Source organism: Theobroma cacao, chromosome 9, assembly GCF_000208745.1.
Source record: "Theobroma cacao cultivar B97-61/B2 chromosome 9, Criollo_cocoa_genome_V2, whole genome shotgun sequence".
NCBI classification, from domain to species: domain Eukaryota; kingdom Viridiplantae; phylum Streptophyta; class Magnoliopsida; order Malvales; family Malvaceae; genus Theobroma; species Theobroma cacao.
In genome coordinates, this window is record NC_030858.1 from 11,850,143 (window position 1) to 11,869,732 (window position 19,590).

At 36.4% G+C, this 19,590-nt stretch overlaps 1 protein-coding gene across 1 annotated transcript; it reads left to right on the top strand.

The window, feature by feature from the left end:
• LOC18589236 lies at positions 17,547 to 18,878 on the top strand. Its single transcript, XM_007014119.2, has one exon. It carries the CDS (start codon positions 17,987 to 17,989, stop codon positions 18,758 to 18,760), a length of 774 nt encoding a protein of 257 aa, XP_007014181.2. The 5' UTR covers positions 17,547 to 17,986; the 3' UTR covers positions 18,761 to 18,878.

Consider the following 19,590-nt stretch of genomic DNA (forward strand, 5'->3'; position numbering starts at 1 on the left):
CCCTATGGCTCACCCCTTGGCTAGGGTCTTCATCATCCCCATAGTAAGGCTTTAGCATATTAATGTGGAATACTGGATGCAACTTAGGCTTAGGTGACGTGTCAAATTTGTAAGCCACCTTGCCTATCTTCTTAACCACCTAATACGACTTATTATACCTTCGAACTAGGCCATTGTGTGGGCCCTTGTTCTTCAAGACCAAATGGAGTTTCACCATCACCATGTTCGTACACTGAAATGAGCTTATTGTTTAGTTTGATCTACCTACTTCTTTGTCTTCTTGGTAGTTTTGTGGAAATGAGCACGGGCCAACTCATGCTGTTTTTCCCAAGTTATGGCAGTCTTGTAGGTAGTTGGAGCTGGATCGGTATAACCCATTGCAATGGTGTTGGGCATGTGAGGCTGCTACCCAATCATTATCTCAAATGAACTTCAGCCAGTAGACTTACTATGCTACAAGTTATGAAACAACTGGGCCATGTCAAGCCACTTTGACTAGTCTATTTGTGCCCCGCACAAAATGCCTCAAATAAAGCTCTAGTAGCACATTCATCCCCTCAATCTGCCTATTGAATTGCAGGTGGTTGTTGGTGGAGAAACACAACTCTGTCCCCAACAATTTAACCAACTCTATCCAAAACTTCTTTGTGAACAAACCATCCCTATTACTGATGATGGTTTGAGGCACACCCTAATACTTCACTACATGTTTCAGAAACAGTCGAACGGCTTCTTCAGCTGGACATTCAACAATAGCAACTATGAACATGGCATAATTACAAAACTTGTCCATAATTGCCATGATACTACCAAACCTGCCAACTTTAGGCAAACCCATTATGAAATCCATGCTAACGCTATCCTATGGCTTATCCAGCACTAGCAACGGGTTGAATAGTCCCCTAGGTCTCTACTGTTTAACCTTGTCTTGTTGATACACTAGTAGGTTTGGATGTACCCCTCAACATTTTCAGCCATCCTAGGTCAGAAGTACTTGGCACTTAGTAGTGCTAAGATCCAGTTCACCCTAAGGTGCCTTACTTAGCGGTTGTCAAGGTAATTTTTCATCAGTAATTTTCGCAGTCCCTCATGTTGTCACATATAAAGCCTGTTGCCCTTGACATATACTAGGTCGTCATTCACCCAGTATCGTCTAGTCTTACTCACCTTGGCATGATATAGCATTGACTGTGCCGTAGGGTCGTGTACCATACCTTCACATATATGTTGTAATAGCTCCGTGCACACTTTACTGATTACGGCCAATGTCGTCTTACGACTCAATGCATTTGTTACTAGATTAGCTTTGCTTGGCTTGTACTTCAACACATAGTCAAACTCCACCAAGAAATCTAGCCACCTAGCTCGCTTCAAGCTAAGTTTCTTTTGGCTCTAAAAGTAAGACATGGCCATATTAATCTTCCGTACCATAAACTGAGCTCCCAGTAAGTAATACCGCCAAGCTCGTAGGCAATAGACCAAGGTTGACATCACTTTTTCTTGAATAGCATACCTTTGTTCCGTCTCATTGAGCTTCCAACTCTCATAAGTAATCGGATGGTTGGTTTGCATTAGTGCCCTACTTATAGCAAAGTTACTCGAAATTGTATGCACCTCATAAGACTACATGTGATCTGGTAGTGCCAGCACAGGTTGCTCACACATTGCTTAGTTTAATCGATCAAACGCTTGTTGGCACATTGAGTTTTATGTCCACACCCTTCCTTTCTTCAACATGTCTATGAGTGGTGCGAAAATGGCTAAGTACCCCTCAATGAACCATCTGTAATAGTTAGCCAACCTTAGGAAAGATCTTATCTCTTTTACCTTGGTGGGTAGCCCCCAATCTTGGATAACACTCGCCTTAACAATTCCATTCGAATCTTACCATCTTTCACAATGTGCTCTAGGAATGGTACCTCATACAACCCAACGCAGCATTTCTCTTTTTTGCACATATAACTCATGTTTTCTAAGGGCATCAAACACTAGCCTTGAATGCTCAACATGCTTATGAAGTGAGTGACTATAAACAACAATATCATCAAGGCACACTACAACAAACTTGTTAAGGAACAGTTATAGTACCTTATTCATGAATGTGCAGAAGGTTGCTAGGGCATTGGTCAATTTGAACGGCATCACCAAGAATTCATACGAGCCATATCTAGTTACACAAGCTGTCTTGGAAATGTCCCCTTTTATTACCTTAACTTGGTAGTACACAAACCTTAAGTCTAGCTTTGAAAACCATCTAGCATCCCTCAACTGATCAAATAAGTCTGTTATGAGCAGAATCAGATACTTGTTTTTTATGGTGAGCTTGTTTAAAGCCTCATAATCAATGCATAGCCTAAAAGAACCATCATGCTTCTTTTGAAAAGAAAAAAAACTAAAGCACTAAATAGAGACTTAGATGGCCTCATAAAAGTAGCATTAATAAGCTCCTTAAGTTGTTTCCTCAACTCTTTCAACTAAAAAGGCACCATTTGATAGGGTGCCCTTACAAGTAGTTAGGCCCCTAGCACTAGCTCAATACGGTGATCCACTTCTTAGGTGGATGGCAAGTGACTTGGTAGCTTGATAAACATCACCTAGTTGTATTCCTCTAGCAACTAAAGTACTTTCGTTGAAGCTTCAACTTGGGCACCTGAGGTTTTTTCCAATGTCAACAAAGTAGTAAAGGTTTCCTCACCGTTGTGCACACCCTTGGCTAGTTGCATGGTTGAAGGCATGTTGGCCCCATGTGCACTCCTACATTTGACTGGTACCACAAAAGGCTTTTTTGGCTCTAAGATGAATGCAGTCAACATGCAGGATTAACACAACCTAGATGCAATCTAGAAAGCCAATACCCATTACAACATCATAGTCATTCATTGGAATGATCTTAATGTTTTTTGCCCCATGCCACTTGCTTAATTGCACATCAACACCATTGATGTACACACTCTTGGAGTTGATTGTCTTGATCCAGGCTCCTTACACATCAGCCTTGATACCCAACTTCTTTGTAGCTTGCTCAAACACAAAACAAATATAAGGCATCCATTGTTGGTTCCAAATTATATGTGCTAGAGAGGAACTAATTTAAAAAGCAACGAAAATAAAAACAGAGTAGACAATGCACATAAATTTAGAGTGGTTTGGTCCAAGACCTACATCCACTGTCTTGATTATCCAACCAAGGATTTTCAAAACAATCCACTAAGAACCAGTGAAATTCACAAGCTTTCACCAAGCTTTACAATGGCTTTTACCAAGCTCAGCCAAAACCTTTTACAATAGTTTTTCACGGGCTCAACTAAAACCCACACCTAACTTTCAAGACTAAGTTAGAACCTATGGTCATCCAAGCAATCCTAGCTTGATTAATCACTTAGAGTGACTCTCTCACTCTAAGAATACAAAGAGAAAAGTAAAAAGAGTGTACCTATGATCACAAGATTGATCTAAGTGGTACAAATGAAGTGTAGATCACTATTACAAAAGATGAGAATTGAATGTAGTAAATGAGCAGCAAGTATTTCTTGATTTTTCAGCTCTTTTTATGTTCTTGGAAGCCTTCAATGCACTTCTATCCATTGGAGCCCTATTTTATACTTGGAGAAATAACTTTGATGGCAGTTTGCCAGTTTTCTAGCTATTGGAAATAGTTGGGAGTTGATTCTAGCCGTTAATCTGTCTTTTAATGCTGAATTCAAACTTGCAGGCAGAATGCTCTTAGTCGACTAACCGATATCTTAGTTGACTAAGTCATCTCTATTTTCTATTCCTAGTTTTTGGCAGTTATGGCAGTGTGCACTTAGTCGACTAAGTTGATTCTGTTTCTGAAAATTCTTTAGCCCGCCAACCTTTGATTTAAATCTTAGCTTACTAACTCTTCATTAGTCAACTAAAGGGCTTCTATCTTGTTAATCAATTGTGACTTTCTTATTTCTATGCTCTTTGATATGTACACTTTAATGATTGATTGTTTATTTGCATACAATTTTATCTTACACACTCAAGTAGAAATATTAGACACAAATGAATGGGAATGTTTTATTATCATAAAAAACTAATGGAGCCAATAATCTCTCCCTTTTTGACGATGATAAAACAATCCTTGATTAATAGCACAATGTCCTTTTATTCTTTTTTTTTTTAATTTTGCAGAAGCTAGGGATTGCTCCTCCTAAATTGTGCTCCCCCTTAGTGTGTGCATATTTTGCTTATTTACTCCAACAAACTTTATTCATGTCATATAAAAAATGACATTATATATTTAGAGTATATATATATGCAGAGGTATGAAGTGATTTCCAGCAAGTGAATGTTGATAGATTATCATAAAAATTTTAGAAGTGTCTGTCAATAATGTATTGTTTCCAAATTGTCTTTGCCATTAATTATTCATCAGATGTAGTATAGTTTGCATCCATATATATCCAAAAACATTTTCCATTCATGAAATCATGACAAAAATCAATCATCAGCATAAATTTTAAATATCAGTATAGCACTGAATTTAACAGCAGTCAGTTAAAATACCATAGACATTAATATAACATCAGATATTCAATTTTCAGCAACTAAATAACATTCACATGTTAGCATCCATTTTTACACAAAAACATAACCAACAAAGTTAAAATAAAGTGTTCAACTGTCAACTGGGCAAAAATAATAGGAAAACAAAAGTAACAACTGATGTTCCTAAACTGTCCCTAGTTCATTTCTGCTTCTTTTCTTTCCTAAATTCCTAGTACCTCCACCCTAAAATTTTTTTTAATTAATTAATTTTTTGATTCCTTCTCCCCCTAAGGTTCTGCCATACTTCTCCCCCTTTTTGTCATCATCAACTCCTAATAATCTTCTGAAGAGGATGAGGGAGAAGATTCATCATCAATGTAGTATTTGACATTGAAAGGTTGAGGAGAGGGTTGAGGTGGTGATTTTTCAGAGGATTGTTTAGGGGATGAAACCTCAAGAGGGTTGTTGAAGAGAGAAGATTGGTACTGGCTTGGCCTTCTCAGCCAATCTGGATGATTTCCTCCTTTTGATGATCTTCATTTTAGTTGCAGTTGTTTTCTTGCCCATGCCTCATGGTTTGGACTTTATCTGTGGGTCCTTGATTGTTAGTTGCAATATAGGATCCTTTTGGAACCCATATTTTTCTTACTTCTTACGTGTTCCTTTTCTTAAAACAATCATTTGATAAATGTCCAATTTTATCACAAATATAGCATCTAGATAATGCATTAGCAGAATTTTTCTTGTAGTAGACATTTCCTTTTGAAGTTTCATTTTTCAAACTTTTAAGAACAGTATTTTCATCAAGTGTTTTTTTGCAAAGCTTCAGATTTATTGTCCAACTCTAATTTTAATACTTCAAAATTTGTTTTTGAGTGTTCTAACTCAACTTGCAGAAAATTCCTTTGCTCAAAAATAGAACTGAACTCTTCTCTCATCATTTCCAAGTCATTTTCAAGAGATGCAGTCTTTTTTCTAAAGCCTTGTATATTGGAAAGAGTTTTTCAAATTCATCATAAAGGCACTCATACTCATCTTGTAAATCATCAGTAGAAATATCACAAAGGGAAGAGGATACCTCTATTTCATCATCTTGTGCCATCAAACACAAGTTTGCGCTTTCTTCAACTTTTTCATCCTCAGTTTCAGTGCTTGATGTGTCACTGTCTGACCATGCTGCTGCCACCATTGCCTTCTTGGATTTCTTGTTTTTCTTTGGAGTTTCATTTTTCAGCAATGGACATTCAGACTTAAAGTGTCCAGGTTTCTTACATTCGAAGCAAGTCAGCTCCTCCTTTTTATTAGATTCATTTTTGTTTCTTGTTTTCCATGATGGACCTTGATCTTTTCTAAAACCTCTTCTAGCTAGTCTCCGGTTTCTTCTACCCATAAGCTTCCTAAATTTTCTTGCAACCAGTGCCAACTCTTCATCATCATCATAGGATAGCTTTTCCAGCTCTTCTTCAAGAATGCTGGCTTTTAGTGCAATGCTCTTTTTCTTTTCTTTTGCTTCCCTCCAATCTTCTTCTTCTTCTTCTTCTTCCTTGAGTTTCAACTCATGAGTAAAAAGAGAACCACAAATCTCATTTAGAGTAATAACATTTAGGTCCTTGGCTTCTCGAATTACAATTACTTTAGGCTTTCAATTTTTTGGTAGACTTTTAAGAAGTCTTTTAACAATCTCATGCTTGGGTATTGGTTTGCCTAGATGACTAAGTTTGTTTGTGATATTTGTAAATCTATCTAACATGCTGGTGATATCTTCACCAAGCTCCATCTTAAACATTTCATAATTATGAGTCAAGAGGGCTATCTTGGACTCATTGACTTGATAAGTCCCTTCATGGATAATTCTAAGTTTATCCCACACTTGTCTAGTTGTTGTACAACTTGATACTTTGTTGAATTTGGTAGGAGTCAAGGCACAATGCAAAGTATTGATGGCCTTAAAATTTATTTAAACTTTCTTAGTTTCAGCCTCGATCCATTCATACTTTGGTTTAGGCATCATCTCATTTGTTACTACATTTAAGGTTGAGGGAATAAAGGGTCCATCAGTTATGACGTCCCACATTTCATAATCAATTGCTCTAATGTAAATTGGCATCCTAGTGCTCCAATAAGGATAGTTAGAGCCATCAAACAGAGGTGGTCTGTTTGTTGATTGTCCCTCAACGACTATGGATTTTTGGAGAGCCATTTGGATCCTCCTAAAGGGTGTTAGACTTTAAGAACAGGGAACTAGCTCTAATACCACTTGTTGGTCACAAATTATGTGTGCTAGAGGGGGGTGAATAGCACAATTCAGCTCTTGACAAGATGAGGAACTAATTTAAAAAGTAATGAAAATAAAAACAGAGTAGACAATGCGTATAAATTTAGAGTGGTTCGATCCTAGACCTACATCACTACCTTGATTATCCAACCAAGGATTTTCAAAACAATCCACTAAAAACCGGTGAAATTCACAAGCTTTACAATGGCTTTTACCAAGCTCAACTAAAACCTTTTACAATAGTTCTTCACGGGCTTAACTAAAACCCACACCTAACTTTTCAAGACTAAGTTGGAACCTATGGTCATTCAAGTAATCCTAGCTTGAATTAATCACTTAGAGTGACTCTCTCACTCTAAGAATACAAAGAGAAAAGTAAAAAAAATGTGCCTATGATCATAAGGTTGATCTAAGTGATACAAATGAAGTGCAGATCACTATTACAAAATATGGGAGTTGAGTGCAGTAAATGAGCAACAAGTATTTCTTGATTTTTTAGCTCTTTTTATGTTATTGGAAGCCTTCAATGCACTTCTAGCTGTTGGAGCCTCTTTTATACTTAGAGAAATAACTCTGTTGGCAGTTTGATAATTTTCTAGCCATTTGAAACAGTTGGGAGTTGATTATAGCTGTTAATCTATCTTTTAGTGCAGAATTCAAACTTGCAGGTAGAATGCTCTTAATAGACTAACCGATATCTTAGTTGACTAACTCGTCTCTGTCTTCTGTTCCCAGTTTTTGGCAGTTCTAGCAGTGTGCACTTAGTCGACTAACTCATTCCTTGGTCGACTAAGTTGATTCTGTTTCTCAACATTCTTCAGCCCGTCAACCTTTGATTTAAATCTTAGCTGACTAACTCTTCATTAGTCGACTAAAGGGCTTCTGTCTTGTTAATCAATTGTGACTTCCTTATTTCTATGCTTTTTGATATGTACACTTTAATGATTGATTGTTTATTTGCATACAATTTTGTCCTGCACATTCAAGTAGAAATATTAGACACAAATGATTGGGAATGTTTTATTATCATCAAAAACTAATATAGCCAACACCTATGTCCACCAAGGCCTCAATTTGCTGGCCAACTACCACCATATTTGTAAACATAAGTCCTTTGGCTCGGTCGCTAACTTTCTTAATTGCCCCCAACAACATAGAACCCAACTTAGCAGTGTTATCCTTTGATGGCACCTTATCTAAAGCAATTGCCACCAACTTGGTCTTCTTGAGGCAATCTTTGACAAAGTACAGGCCATCACATAAGAAACAACTCTTAAGCGTTCTATCCTTGTTCTGGGTTCCCTTGCCTTTCCACTTGGACTGAAGCTTGCCATATACACTAGTTTTGTCTTTATCTTTGGGCTATTTACCCTTATCTACCCAACCTTGACCTTTTTCGTTAGGCTTGGAAGACATGGAATTATCCTTGTCCGATCGAAAGTAGTCCACCAAACTCTTCGTTACTGCCATGGCTCAAGTGAGGTCTTGCACACCCCTATTCTGTAACTTTTGCTTAGCCTATGGCTTCAAATCATCGATGAAGGTGAATAGGGCTTCATTCTCCCCGAGGTCCCCTATTAGCAATGCCAAGTCACTAAATTCTTTGACATACTCCGTATATCCTCATGTTGTTTTAACCTACATAGCTTACCCTATGCCTTATCCTCAACATACTCTAGGTATAACTACTAGTGTAAGTCGCATTGGAAATCAACCCATGTGCGGATCGGCTCTCCCTTGAGCCTCTTATAACATCACTTCCTCCATTAAAGTAGTGTCGTATCACCAAGAGACATGGATGTCGCAGTGATCTGTTGGTCATCTATAATGATTCTCGTGGCCTTGAAGTATTGCTTTAGCTCTCAAAAGAAGTTGACAATCTCTTTAGCATCCTTCTTGCCGTGGAACTCCTTTGGCTTAGGTACCTCATTTCTCATCTCAAGTTGTGCGGTAATCATGCCACAAACTCTAGCCTTTGTTGTGTGCATCTCATCTAATTCATGCCTAAGGATTTCCATCACATTTTCAAGGTGAGAGTTTTTCTTTGTCACCATCTTGAGAGTCTCCCTCACCCTTAAGCCCTTCATCCCTATAATTAAGCTTGTCCATGTGTTCCTCATGCACATCAAGTTTGTCTCGCATCTCCCTGATCGCCAATTCGCATTTGGACATCATAGCATCGAAAGTAGACATAGGGTTCCCTGAGTTGGTTCAGTTTCTTTTAGTTGCATGAGTCTTTTTTCCCTCAGCAACTAGTTCGAACTAAGCTGAAGCACTAATCATCTCATAACTCATCTTTCTACTCGAAGCTTGCAAACCGACCTGTCTTGCACCTGATCACAAATTGAACCCATTGGCTCGTAACTAATTGCAACTAAAGCTTTTATACCAATTGTCATGTGGTGGTTCTCTAGAACACTCCTCATGCGGCCTTTGACTCACCCTTAACCTTATCATCGAGCCTAAGTCAGCCAAAAATACATACTAGCCACACTCGCACACAAGCACAAGACTTATGACTCACAAGCACTTAAGCATAAGATTGAAGTTAGGGAGCAAAGCTTTAGATTTCATTCACTAGAATTTCTTATGTGCAAGTATACAAATGAAGGGGGATATATATAGGAAGCTCCCTCATGTATTACAAGACAAAAATGGGAGGGAAAGTTCCCTCCAAGGTTTCCCTTTTAGAAGTTTCCCTCCAAAGAATTCCTTTCAAATACAAGACACACTCATGCATGCATTGGTATGCCGTAGAATCATATGCATTGCACATGTGTTATGCTACTAAGGGGGTTTTGACTAAGTAAGTGTGACATTCTTTTTCTCCATCCATTATCTAACTAAATTATGAAGGAGTATGTAATCGGTTAAATTTTATTTTATTTATAGGTGCAAGAAGGGTAGGTGAATTAATCCATACAAAATGTGAACTTGTAAGCTTCCAAAAGGGTAAATGTCATATTAACAAAGACAAACACCTTTCATTAACTAATTTGATTTCGTCAAATTTAGGCCAATTTATTTATCTTACAATTGATAACATATTAACTCACATATAAAAGTCCATATAAGATAATTTATATTTTATTGAAAAACTCAAAAATTTCAAAAATATATTAGCTTTTTTTTTGTTTTTGTTCAGTAGGATCAGTGTTTGGGTTTTTGCATAACAGAGTTTCTAGTCTTCTTTTGTATACTCTAAAAATAGGATTTTAGGCAAATAGGTTTCACATTGAAACTTATAGGAAAAAAATTTATCACTTGCCCTAAATGGGGTTATTTACCCCTATTTCATGAATGGAAATACTTAATTTCACAAAAAAAGTAATGAATTAGCAAGAAAGTGTTTTAATTCTTCAAAAGACAACAACAAGGAATAAGGTTGTTACTTAAAGAACTCATCCTATAGTGAACTAAGATATATGGAGTATTCAAAAGCTTACTCTCTACACCAAACATACCTAATTGGTCATTTTGTTTTGGGAAAATGAAATGATTTTATTATCGAACCATACGTGGGAAAGCAGTCCCAACTACAGCATTCAGTAATAAAGTCTTAACTTTCTTAAGAGGCTTAAAATAGGATACAAAAAATTCAAGAATGGAAAGACCTTCAGTGGCCAAAATCTACAACTTTTTTACGCTCCCTGTATACATGGACGATACTGACTTCCCATTGTCTATGGAGCAAGCCCTGAATTGTTTTAATAATATCTAAGTTAATGCAGGAATGGAGCATTGTAACAGATAGAGCTTGAACCACTAACAAGCTATTTGTCTAAAGTTCAATTTTCATGAAGCCACTGTCTAGTTGAGTCTAAGCATACTGAAGTCCATGAAAAACCTCTTACAATTTCGCTCTATAGGCAAAACTAAATCGCAATCTCCAGGAATAACCACCTTTCCACTATTTAGTTGAGTTTTGCAAGACACATTCAGCAACAGCTTGCCTCGAAGATGGTTTGAAAGCCCCATCAACATCTAACGAAATCTAATTTGCTTTAGGTGCTTTCCAAGAAATTAGGACCTCTCGTCGAGCCGTTAATTGTTGGGCATTACAATCAAACTCAGCTGAACAAGATAAACGAATAGTGGAAGCTGTACTATAAATAAGAGAAAGTCTGCTTCCAATAGCAATTTCAGAATGATCAAACACAAAGGCATTTCTCTAATGTCAAAGCAGCTAACAAGTTATTGTAAATATCGTAGCCCTACATGCTCCATTAATTTCCTTCTAGGGATTGGCTATTTGAGACATCATCCATTCCTTTAAGTCTAGATTAAAAAATGAGGGAATTTTACCTACAGGTAGTAACTTTAACCAAGTGGTATGAGCTTTGGGAAAGTCACAGATAACTTGGATAAGTGACTCTATTTCCAGGTCACATTGTGGGCACAATGTATCATGGGTGAGATGTCTTCTAATCTTCTACTGGTTAGTAAGTAGCTGACCATACAGACATTGATGTATAAATGTTCTAACTCTTTCATGTGTATCAAGGCTCTAGATTAACTTGCACTTGCCCGATCTAGAGGATAGAACCGAAGAATGATTTGATTTCAAATAATCATATGTCGAGGCAGTAGAAAATTTTCTTGAAGAAGATAACCTGCAATAAGGGAGATCAAGTAAGGAACCAGCTTGAGATGCCAAATACTTTGAGAGTAAAGACAATTATTCAGAAAGAAGAATGAAAGATAAACTCTGATAGTTCCATTCACCATCAGGCATGACAAATGAGCATACTAGGCTATGATCAACAAATTCAAAACCTTTTACAAATACGGCTTCCACCAAAAGATAGTTCCTTACCCAATTGTCCGTCCAAAAACGAACTGAGGTTCCATCTCCTATATCTCAACAAACCAAATGACGAAAAGTTTCCCACAATTAGGATATTGAAGAGCAAAGATGAGAGGGGCCTGAACTTAATATTTTATCAAGGCAAATATGTCTCCCATGACTATACTTTGCTTTCACTAGACAAACCCATAATGTCGTTGGTCTAGAAATGATCTGCCAACAAAGTTTTAAAAGGAACGACTTATTCGTAGTTGATAAACATCTAACTCCCAATCCACTTTTCGCTTTTGGTTTGCATACATCATTCCATTTCATGATGTGAATTTTCCTTGCTTCATTAGTACCTCCCCATAGAAACTGTAGACAACTTACTTCGGTTCTCTTACAAACTGTCATAGGAATGAGCATAGTCTGCATCTCAAAATAGGGGATTGATGATAAGATAGATTTCAGCAATGTTAGTCTTCCTATAAAGGATAAAACCGAAGCTTTCCAAGAACTAAGCTTACTGCGTATTTTGTCCTCTAGATATTTTAAACTTTGGCACTTATTTCGACCATTCAATAAAAGAGTTCCCAAATATTTACCCAAATTGGTTGTATGAGTAAACCCTAGTATATCTTCTAGATTTCGAATCGCTTTTTGGTTAACATTCTTAGAGCAATGAAATGATGACTTTTCATAATTCACCTTCTCACCTGAACAGCTACAGAAATCCTTTAGGACTCCCTTGATAACTTCCATTTGGGATAATGATGACCCAGCAAATAATAACAAGTCGTCTGTAAAAAAAAGGTGGCTTAATTGGGGGCCCTGTCTGCTAAGTCGAATAGGTTTCCATGAACCATTGCTTACTGCTTTTTTGATTCCATGAGACAATCTTTTCTTGCATAACACAAATAAATAAGGAGATAGTGGATCTCTTTGTCGAACACCTCACAATGGAACAAAGCTATTTGTTTTAGTTCCATTCCACAAGATCTGAGAATTGCCACAGCTTCAGCTTTCAAACCAAGCTATTTATCAGACATTCTGGTATCTTTGCATCCACTAATGTATCATAGATAAATTCCTAGCATAACTTGTCATATGCTTTTTCAAGGTCAATCTTCAGCATCATCCAACCTACATTTCCTTGTTTTTAATGAAAGGAGTGCATGACTTCTTGTGATACAATGATGTTATCAACGATATGTCTACCCAATATAAAGCTTGCTTGAGTCTTTTCAATCAACTGACTCAAAAACAGCTTCAATCAGTTTGTAATCACTTTCATAAGCACTTTAAAAACCACTGGTAACAAACTTATTGGGCGGTAATGAGAAAACAGTTTCGATGACTGAATTTTGGGAATTAAACAAATGATGGCCTTACAAATTTCACTGATTTTTGCACCAGAGAAAACGTCCTAAACATAATTGATAACACCTCCACCCATCAAATTCCATTACGATTGGAAGAAAATAGTTGGGAAACCATCATTACTAGGAGCCTAAAGGGGTTATATATTTCAAAAAAAAAAAAAAGCCTACTTGACTTCTAAATCATCAATCAACTTTGACATGAATTCCACACCCTCATGATTCAACATTGAAAACTAATCCCTAATGGGATATATAGGAAGCATGTTGCTCTCAGCAGTGTAAAGCTTCTAAAAAAATTCTATTGCTTAAATTTGCAACACAGTCTGATCCTCACACCATTGACCATCCATAGAATGAAGGCAGAGGATTTTTTATTTGCATTCTCTCCTCGTCATCTTAATGTGAAAATAACGTGTGTTACTGTCTCCCCATTTAATCCATTTAACTCTAAATTTCTGATGTTAGAATATTTCCTCTTGATGGAGAATAGTCTTATATTCCATTCTTAAAGATAGTTCTAAATCTCTCAACTGTTGAGAAAAATGAAGTTCCAGGGCTCTTTAAATTCAACTCAATCTAGCCAAGAGCCGTTTCTTCTGATAGAAAATATTCCCAAAAACCATTCTATTCCATATTTTGGCCTTTTGAGCAAAATCAAATAAAGCGTCAAGCATGCCCAAACCAATAATCCAAGTAGATTGTACAAAATTTCCAAAGTCAGCATGAGACAACCAAGCTGCCTGAAAATAAAAATTACTTTGGAATGAGATACCCCACTCTCTCCCAAACATAACATTATTGATCTATAGTCAAAACCAATTATGGGAAGATGATGCACAATGGTCTTTTTGAAATACAATCGCCAATTAACATTGCAGATGTTTTTATTTAATCTTTCAAAAGTCAATCCACGTCTCCAAGTGAATTTAGGGCCTTTAAACCTTAGATCCAAAAGATCAAAATTGTTTATAAACTGTTGAAAATGCCGACAGGGTCTACTGTTACTGGGAAAGCCTCCACTCTTTTCATGAGAAAAACAAAAAAACATAAAAATTCCTTGTTATTAACCATGGTCCCTGGACAAAATGTGCATGTGCCGATAATTAAAAGAGCTTAGGAACAGAGGGAACCAAACACATCATAATACTTTATCCATGGGTGTTAGACTATGCAAAAGTCTCGACTACTTCATAGGACAAGATCTTGGTCTATAATTCCTTCAATGCTTAATTCCTGTAATATTGTTGATATCTAATCTCTATAATATTGCTCTGTTTGTTCCTTCTTTTTAGCTTAATTCTGGTCTATCATTGACGAGCACTTGTATATTCTTATTATTAGTTTAATGGATAAAATTAAACATTTTCTCCTTCAATTTTGACAAGGTGTTAGAGTGAGTTTGATTTAATTTTTTTGTTTTCTGTTAGAATCTCTGAAAAAACCCCTATTGCCAATTCAAATTCTCTCAACTAAACAACCAATTCAAATCCTTCCAACTTACCAATTTTAGACCCTGTCAATCCATTATTCCTTCACCATTTTGATCATTCGAGCACATCAGTTGTCTCAACCATAGTAACGAGCGATAACTACTCCTCTTGGAATCAAGCCATGATGATGGCTTTAAGTGCCAAAAACAAATTGGGGTTTGTGAGTGGTACCTTGAATCATTTAGATTTTTCTTCATCCCTATGTCCACTTTAGGCACGTTCAAATGACATCATTAAGTTTTGGTTCTCAATGTTGTTGTTAGAACATGAAATTGGAAAATCAAGATATGGCTTCAAGGTATGTAACAATGTCACTTTCCTTAAGGTTTTATTTACCCCTACTTATAGTGTGCAAAAGAGTTACTACTATATAAATCTCGAAGATACAATGAAACCTAGAGATTTATGGTGTTTTGCACTGATGAAATCAATCCACTGAGCACTTACCAGAGTATTGCAAGATCATCAAACTTCTATAAAATTTTTCTACAGCAAAATGATAAAGAAGAAAACTTGGAGAATTTTGAGAAAAAAAGGAAAGATTGTTGTATTTGTTGTTTTCTTGTTTGTTATATTATTTCCAGATGAAAGTAATTTTATAGGCATAGATGCCTATTCCCAACAGACATAGTTTTCTCTGTTTCAAATAGTCACAACTATTAGTTTTTTCCAACAGACATGACTCTTATTTATTTTCCTATTTTCAACACACATGACCCTTCTTTTATTTCTAATTTCCAACAAACATGATTTTTATTTTATTCTAATATGGGATGGTGTCCCATATTTATTTGAAAATGTCTAACAATCTCCCACCATTTGCAAATTAATCCAAATTTTTTTATAATCTAGGAAATTCATTGCATAAATGAAGGTGTTTTCGGATTGAACCTTCATTTCGTGAAAATATGTTAAAGTTAACCAAAATTACATGGTAGACTATGCTTTGAACCAAATATTCCATATGGTTACCTGAACATATCTCACACAATGACTTCAACACCAATGAATGCATAGTATTGAATGACACTTTTATGGCCATATGTCTACATCTTCTTTGGTTGAAGCAATACTCTAGACGTAATTTGTTGTCTTAACAACCTCTGCCCACAAAATCTTAAGCAACCCTTTTTTAAACAACAAATAATGAACTGTCTCCATTAAAGTTCTATTCTTTCTTTTAGAAACCTTATTTTGTTAAGGGCTATAAGACACCGTGAGTTAATGCACTATACTAAACTGACTCAAGTATTTTTTGAACTCATTGGCTATATATTCAGTGCCATTATCACTTATTAATATCTTGATTCTCAAGCTCATTTGATTTTCAACAAGAGATTTAAACTTCACAAAGGTATTTAGAGCTTCAAATTTATGCTTAAGGAAATATACCTAGCTAAACCTTGATAATTCATTAATAAACAGAAGGTAGAACTTGCTTCCATTTAATAACAAAGTATTTATAGGTCCTCCAATATTAGTATGCACTAGTTGGAACTTTTCTGTAGCTTTCCATTTCTTTATCTTTGGAAAAAGAATGTAACTTTGTTTTCCATACTGGCAAGTATCCCATACTCGATTAGTTTATAAGACTGTTGGAAGCCCATCAACAAGATTTAATGAAGCCATCTGCTTCAATGAACTATAGTTCACATGGCCAAGTAGAAATGTACACCAAAGCTTAGCATAAGTAGAAATGTACTTATAGACTTTGTGTCCAATCTTCATCCAATTTAGAGGAAAGCATTTATTCCTCATTCCTATTGTGAATAGTTCATTACTAGTGCGATATGTGATGGCGCTGGCTTTATCTTTAAATACAACATAATTGTCTTCCGATGATTGTCTTACACTTAAAAGATTTTGACTCACTTCAAGAGTAAAGCAACATTGGAAATAGACTTTATACCTGAGATTGTTTGAACTCCCATAGTTCCTATTCCAACGATTTACAAGAAATCTCCATTGCTAATCTGAATTTTTGAACTAAAGCTTTTATCCAAAGTGATAAAATTTTCTTTTCAACCTATTCAGTGATTTGAACATCCGCTTTCTATAAGCCATATGTCATTCTTTTTCAAGTTGCCTATTTTCTTAACTATGAACAAGACTTCTTCTATTAGTTCTTTTTTTTTTTTGCAATAGTTTCCTTCTCCTCTATTTGAGCTCCTTTGTTTCTGCAAACCTTTTCCGCATGTTTTTGCTGGTTACAAGCACTACACTTAACACTAGCCCTAGATGAGTAAAATTTCTCAATGTGATTTCTTTTCTTACAGTACGGGCAAAAAGGATACTGTGCTTTATACTTTCCCTGTTTCTTTTCTCCATTTCTCTTCTTTTTCCTTTTACTCTTATGAGAATGTTTGAAGTTACCACTATTGGTTTTTCTATTTTTGTTTCTAGCCATTAAAGCCCCTCTCATTTGATCTTCTTACCTTAAAGCCCTTCTTTTCTCTCAAGCTTGAAAAGCATTAACCAACTGAGTTACAATAATCGTTGACAAGTCCTTTGAGTCTTCCAAAAAAGAAATTTTGGCTTCAAACTTTTTTGGAAGGCTCTTTAAAACCTTGTTCACAATCTTTTTTCTAAAATATATTCACCAAGTGACCTGAACTGATTCAGAACTTCAAAACTTTATATGAGTATTCCTTTAGAGTTTCTTCATCTTTCATCTTCAAAACCTCAAACTCTTTTAGTAGATTCAAAACATGGATCTGTTGTGTTCTATCACTTCCATGAAATTCTTCGTTCAACTTGTTCCATGCTTCCTTTAGAACTTCACATTCCATAATACGTGTAAAGATAGAATTGGAGATTGCTAAATGGATACATTAAAGGGCTTTGTGCCTTTTAGCTATGTCCTCATTCTGCTATTTCACTTGGGCTATGGTATGGTAAGGTTAGGTTGTTTTAAAACAGGGAGCTTACCTCTTGCTTCCACAACCTCTCACAAGTTAAACACTTTTAAATATGCCTTCATCTTTATTGCCTAAATATGATAGTTTTCTCTTATGAATATAAGAGGAGCACTGGCATTAAAGTTAGTTGATCCATTTTGAAGTATGAGTTTTGCAGATAAAAAACTTGAAGAAAAGTGTTGACTTGTAATGCTTGCATCCACGTGGGCATGATGAAATATGTACTCCACCAGGATTTTGTGTAAAAAATAAGAGTTTTTTTTTGTTCAAAGATTGTGCCTGTACGTGTTAAGCTGCATGAAGTTGGTGTGTTAAATGTTTACACTTGTTAATGGTTCAAGCACAGGTGTTAGTGTTCTGTCAATGTTGTATTACTTAATAAATAGGTACTGTTTTTATCAATGAAATAAGCAGACCAGTTTGTTTAACAACATAAAAACAATCCATCTGTTCAGCTCTGTTTTACCGTCCTTTAACAGAGCATTATTCTTCCTTGCTGTCAACATGGTATCAAAGCTTTTCTTGAGGTCTTAAGGGACTGTGGTCAACTCTAAATAAGCTTGCTCTTCTTAGTTTGATACTCTTAAAAAATCTCAGTGAGTTACTTGAAAAATTAGATGGCCACCACCACAACAGTAAGCCATCTAGCTCTTCCTCTGTTTAACGGTGATAATTATCCCTCATGGTCTGTAAAAATGAAAGCCTATCTAAGAGGCTACGACCTTTGGGATGTGATTGAGTCTGGATCTGAAGTCCCTCCCTTGAGGGATAATGCAAGTGCTGCTCAAATTAAGCAGTACCATGAGGAGACTACAAAGAGGTATAGGGCACTGTCATTCATTCATGGAGTGGTCACTGAACCTATATTCTCAAGGATCATGGCATGCAAGTCGGCAAAAGAAGCTTGGGAAAAGCTTAAAGTTGCATTCCAAGGTTCTGATCGTACTAGACATCAGCAGGTGATGAATCTGATGCGAGAGTTTGAGGCTCTCAAAATGAAAGATACTGACAGTGTGAAGGACTATATAAACAAGGTGGAGAAGATTGTACACCAGGTTACAATACTGGGAAGGAAATCACCAGAAGATCGTGTGGTGGAGAAGGTGATTATAAGCTTGCCTGAACGGTTTGAATCCAAGATATCTTCATTAGAAGAAGCTAAGGATCTTTCCAAAATAACATTAACAGAACTTGTTAATGCATTGCAAGCAGTTGAGAACAAGAGAGCTATCAGAAATGATGAGAATGTTGAGCATGCATTGATTGCTAAGATGAAGGGTAAGAGCCACGGTGAGTCATTTGCAAATAAGGTAACATCTGAGCAAAAAGACAAAGAAAAGAGATCTCCACCAGCAGGCAAACAGCAATATAGGAGGAACAGAAATGTGTAGTGTTCTAATTGCAAGAAGAAAGGACATGCAGAATCTAGTTGTTGGTTTAGACCCAATGTCATATGCAGGGCATGTAATCAACAAGGTCATGTCGAGAGAGTTTGTAAGAATAAGCAAATTAAGAATAAAGAGAAGCATGGTCTGACTGCAGAAAAAGCTGAGGTTGCTGAAGAATGCCTATTTATGGTAGGTAGTGGTACAAGTGCCTCTGATGCAAAACAATGGTTGATTGACAGTGGTGCTTCAAACCACATGACCCCTAATAAGTCACTATTTGCTCAATTAGATGCCAACTACCGTTCAACAGTGAAGATTGGCAATGGGCTGTATCTTCGTATAGTGGGGAAAGGATCAGTAGCTGTCAAAACAACTACAGACCTAAGGTACGTATATGAGGTTTTGTTAGTACTTGAAATAACCCAAAATTTACTTAGTGTGGGTCAAATGTTAGATGACAATTATATTTTAATTTTCAAAGATAAATCATGCACCATCTATGCTCCTTCAGGTGATTTCTTAATGAATGTACCCATGAAACAGAAGTGTTTTGCTGTGAATTGGAATAATGTATGCATGCAGGCTGCTGAGTATGATTCAAATCCAGCAACTCTCTGGCATAGAAGATTAGGCCACTGTAATTATGCCTCCTTAAAACATCTCAGATCTTCAAATTTAGTGAAGGATCTTCCCAAGTTATCAAGTGATGGTCCAGTTTGCAAGACGTGCCAATTTGGCAAATTATCAAGAAGACCATATCCTTCAGCTACTCTGAGTAGAGCTAGGGACAAGCTAGGATTGGTACATACAGATGTAGGGGGTCCTTTGAGTGA

Coding starts and splice junctions, on each gene's coding strand:
- LOC18589236 (XM_007014119.2), top strand. CDS start 17,987: ATGGCCACCACCACAACAGTAAGCCATCTAGCTCTTCCTCTGTTTAAC.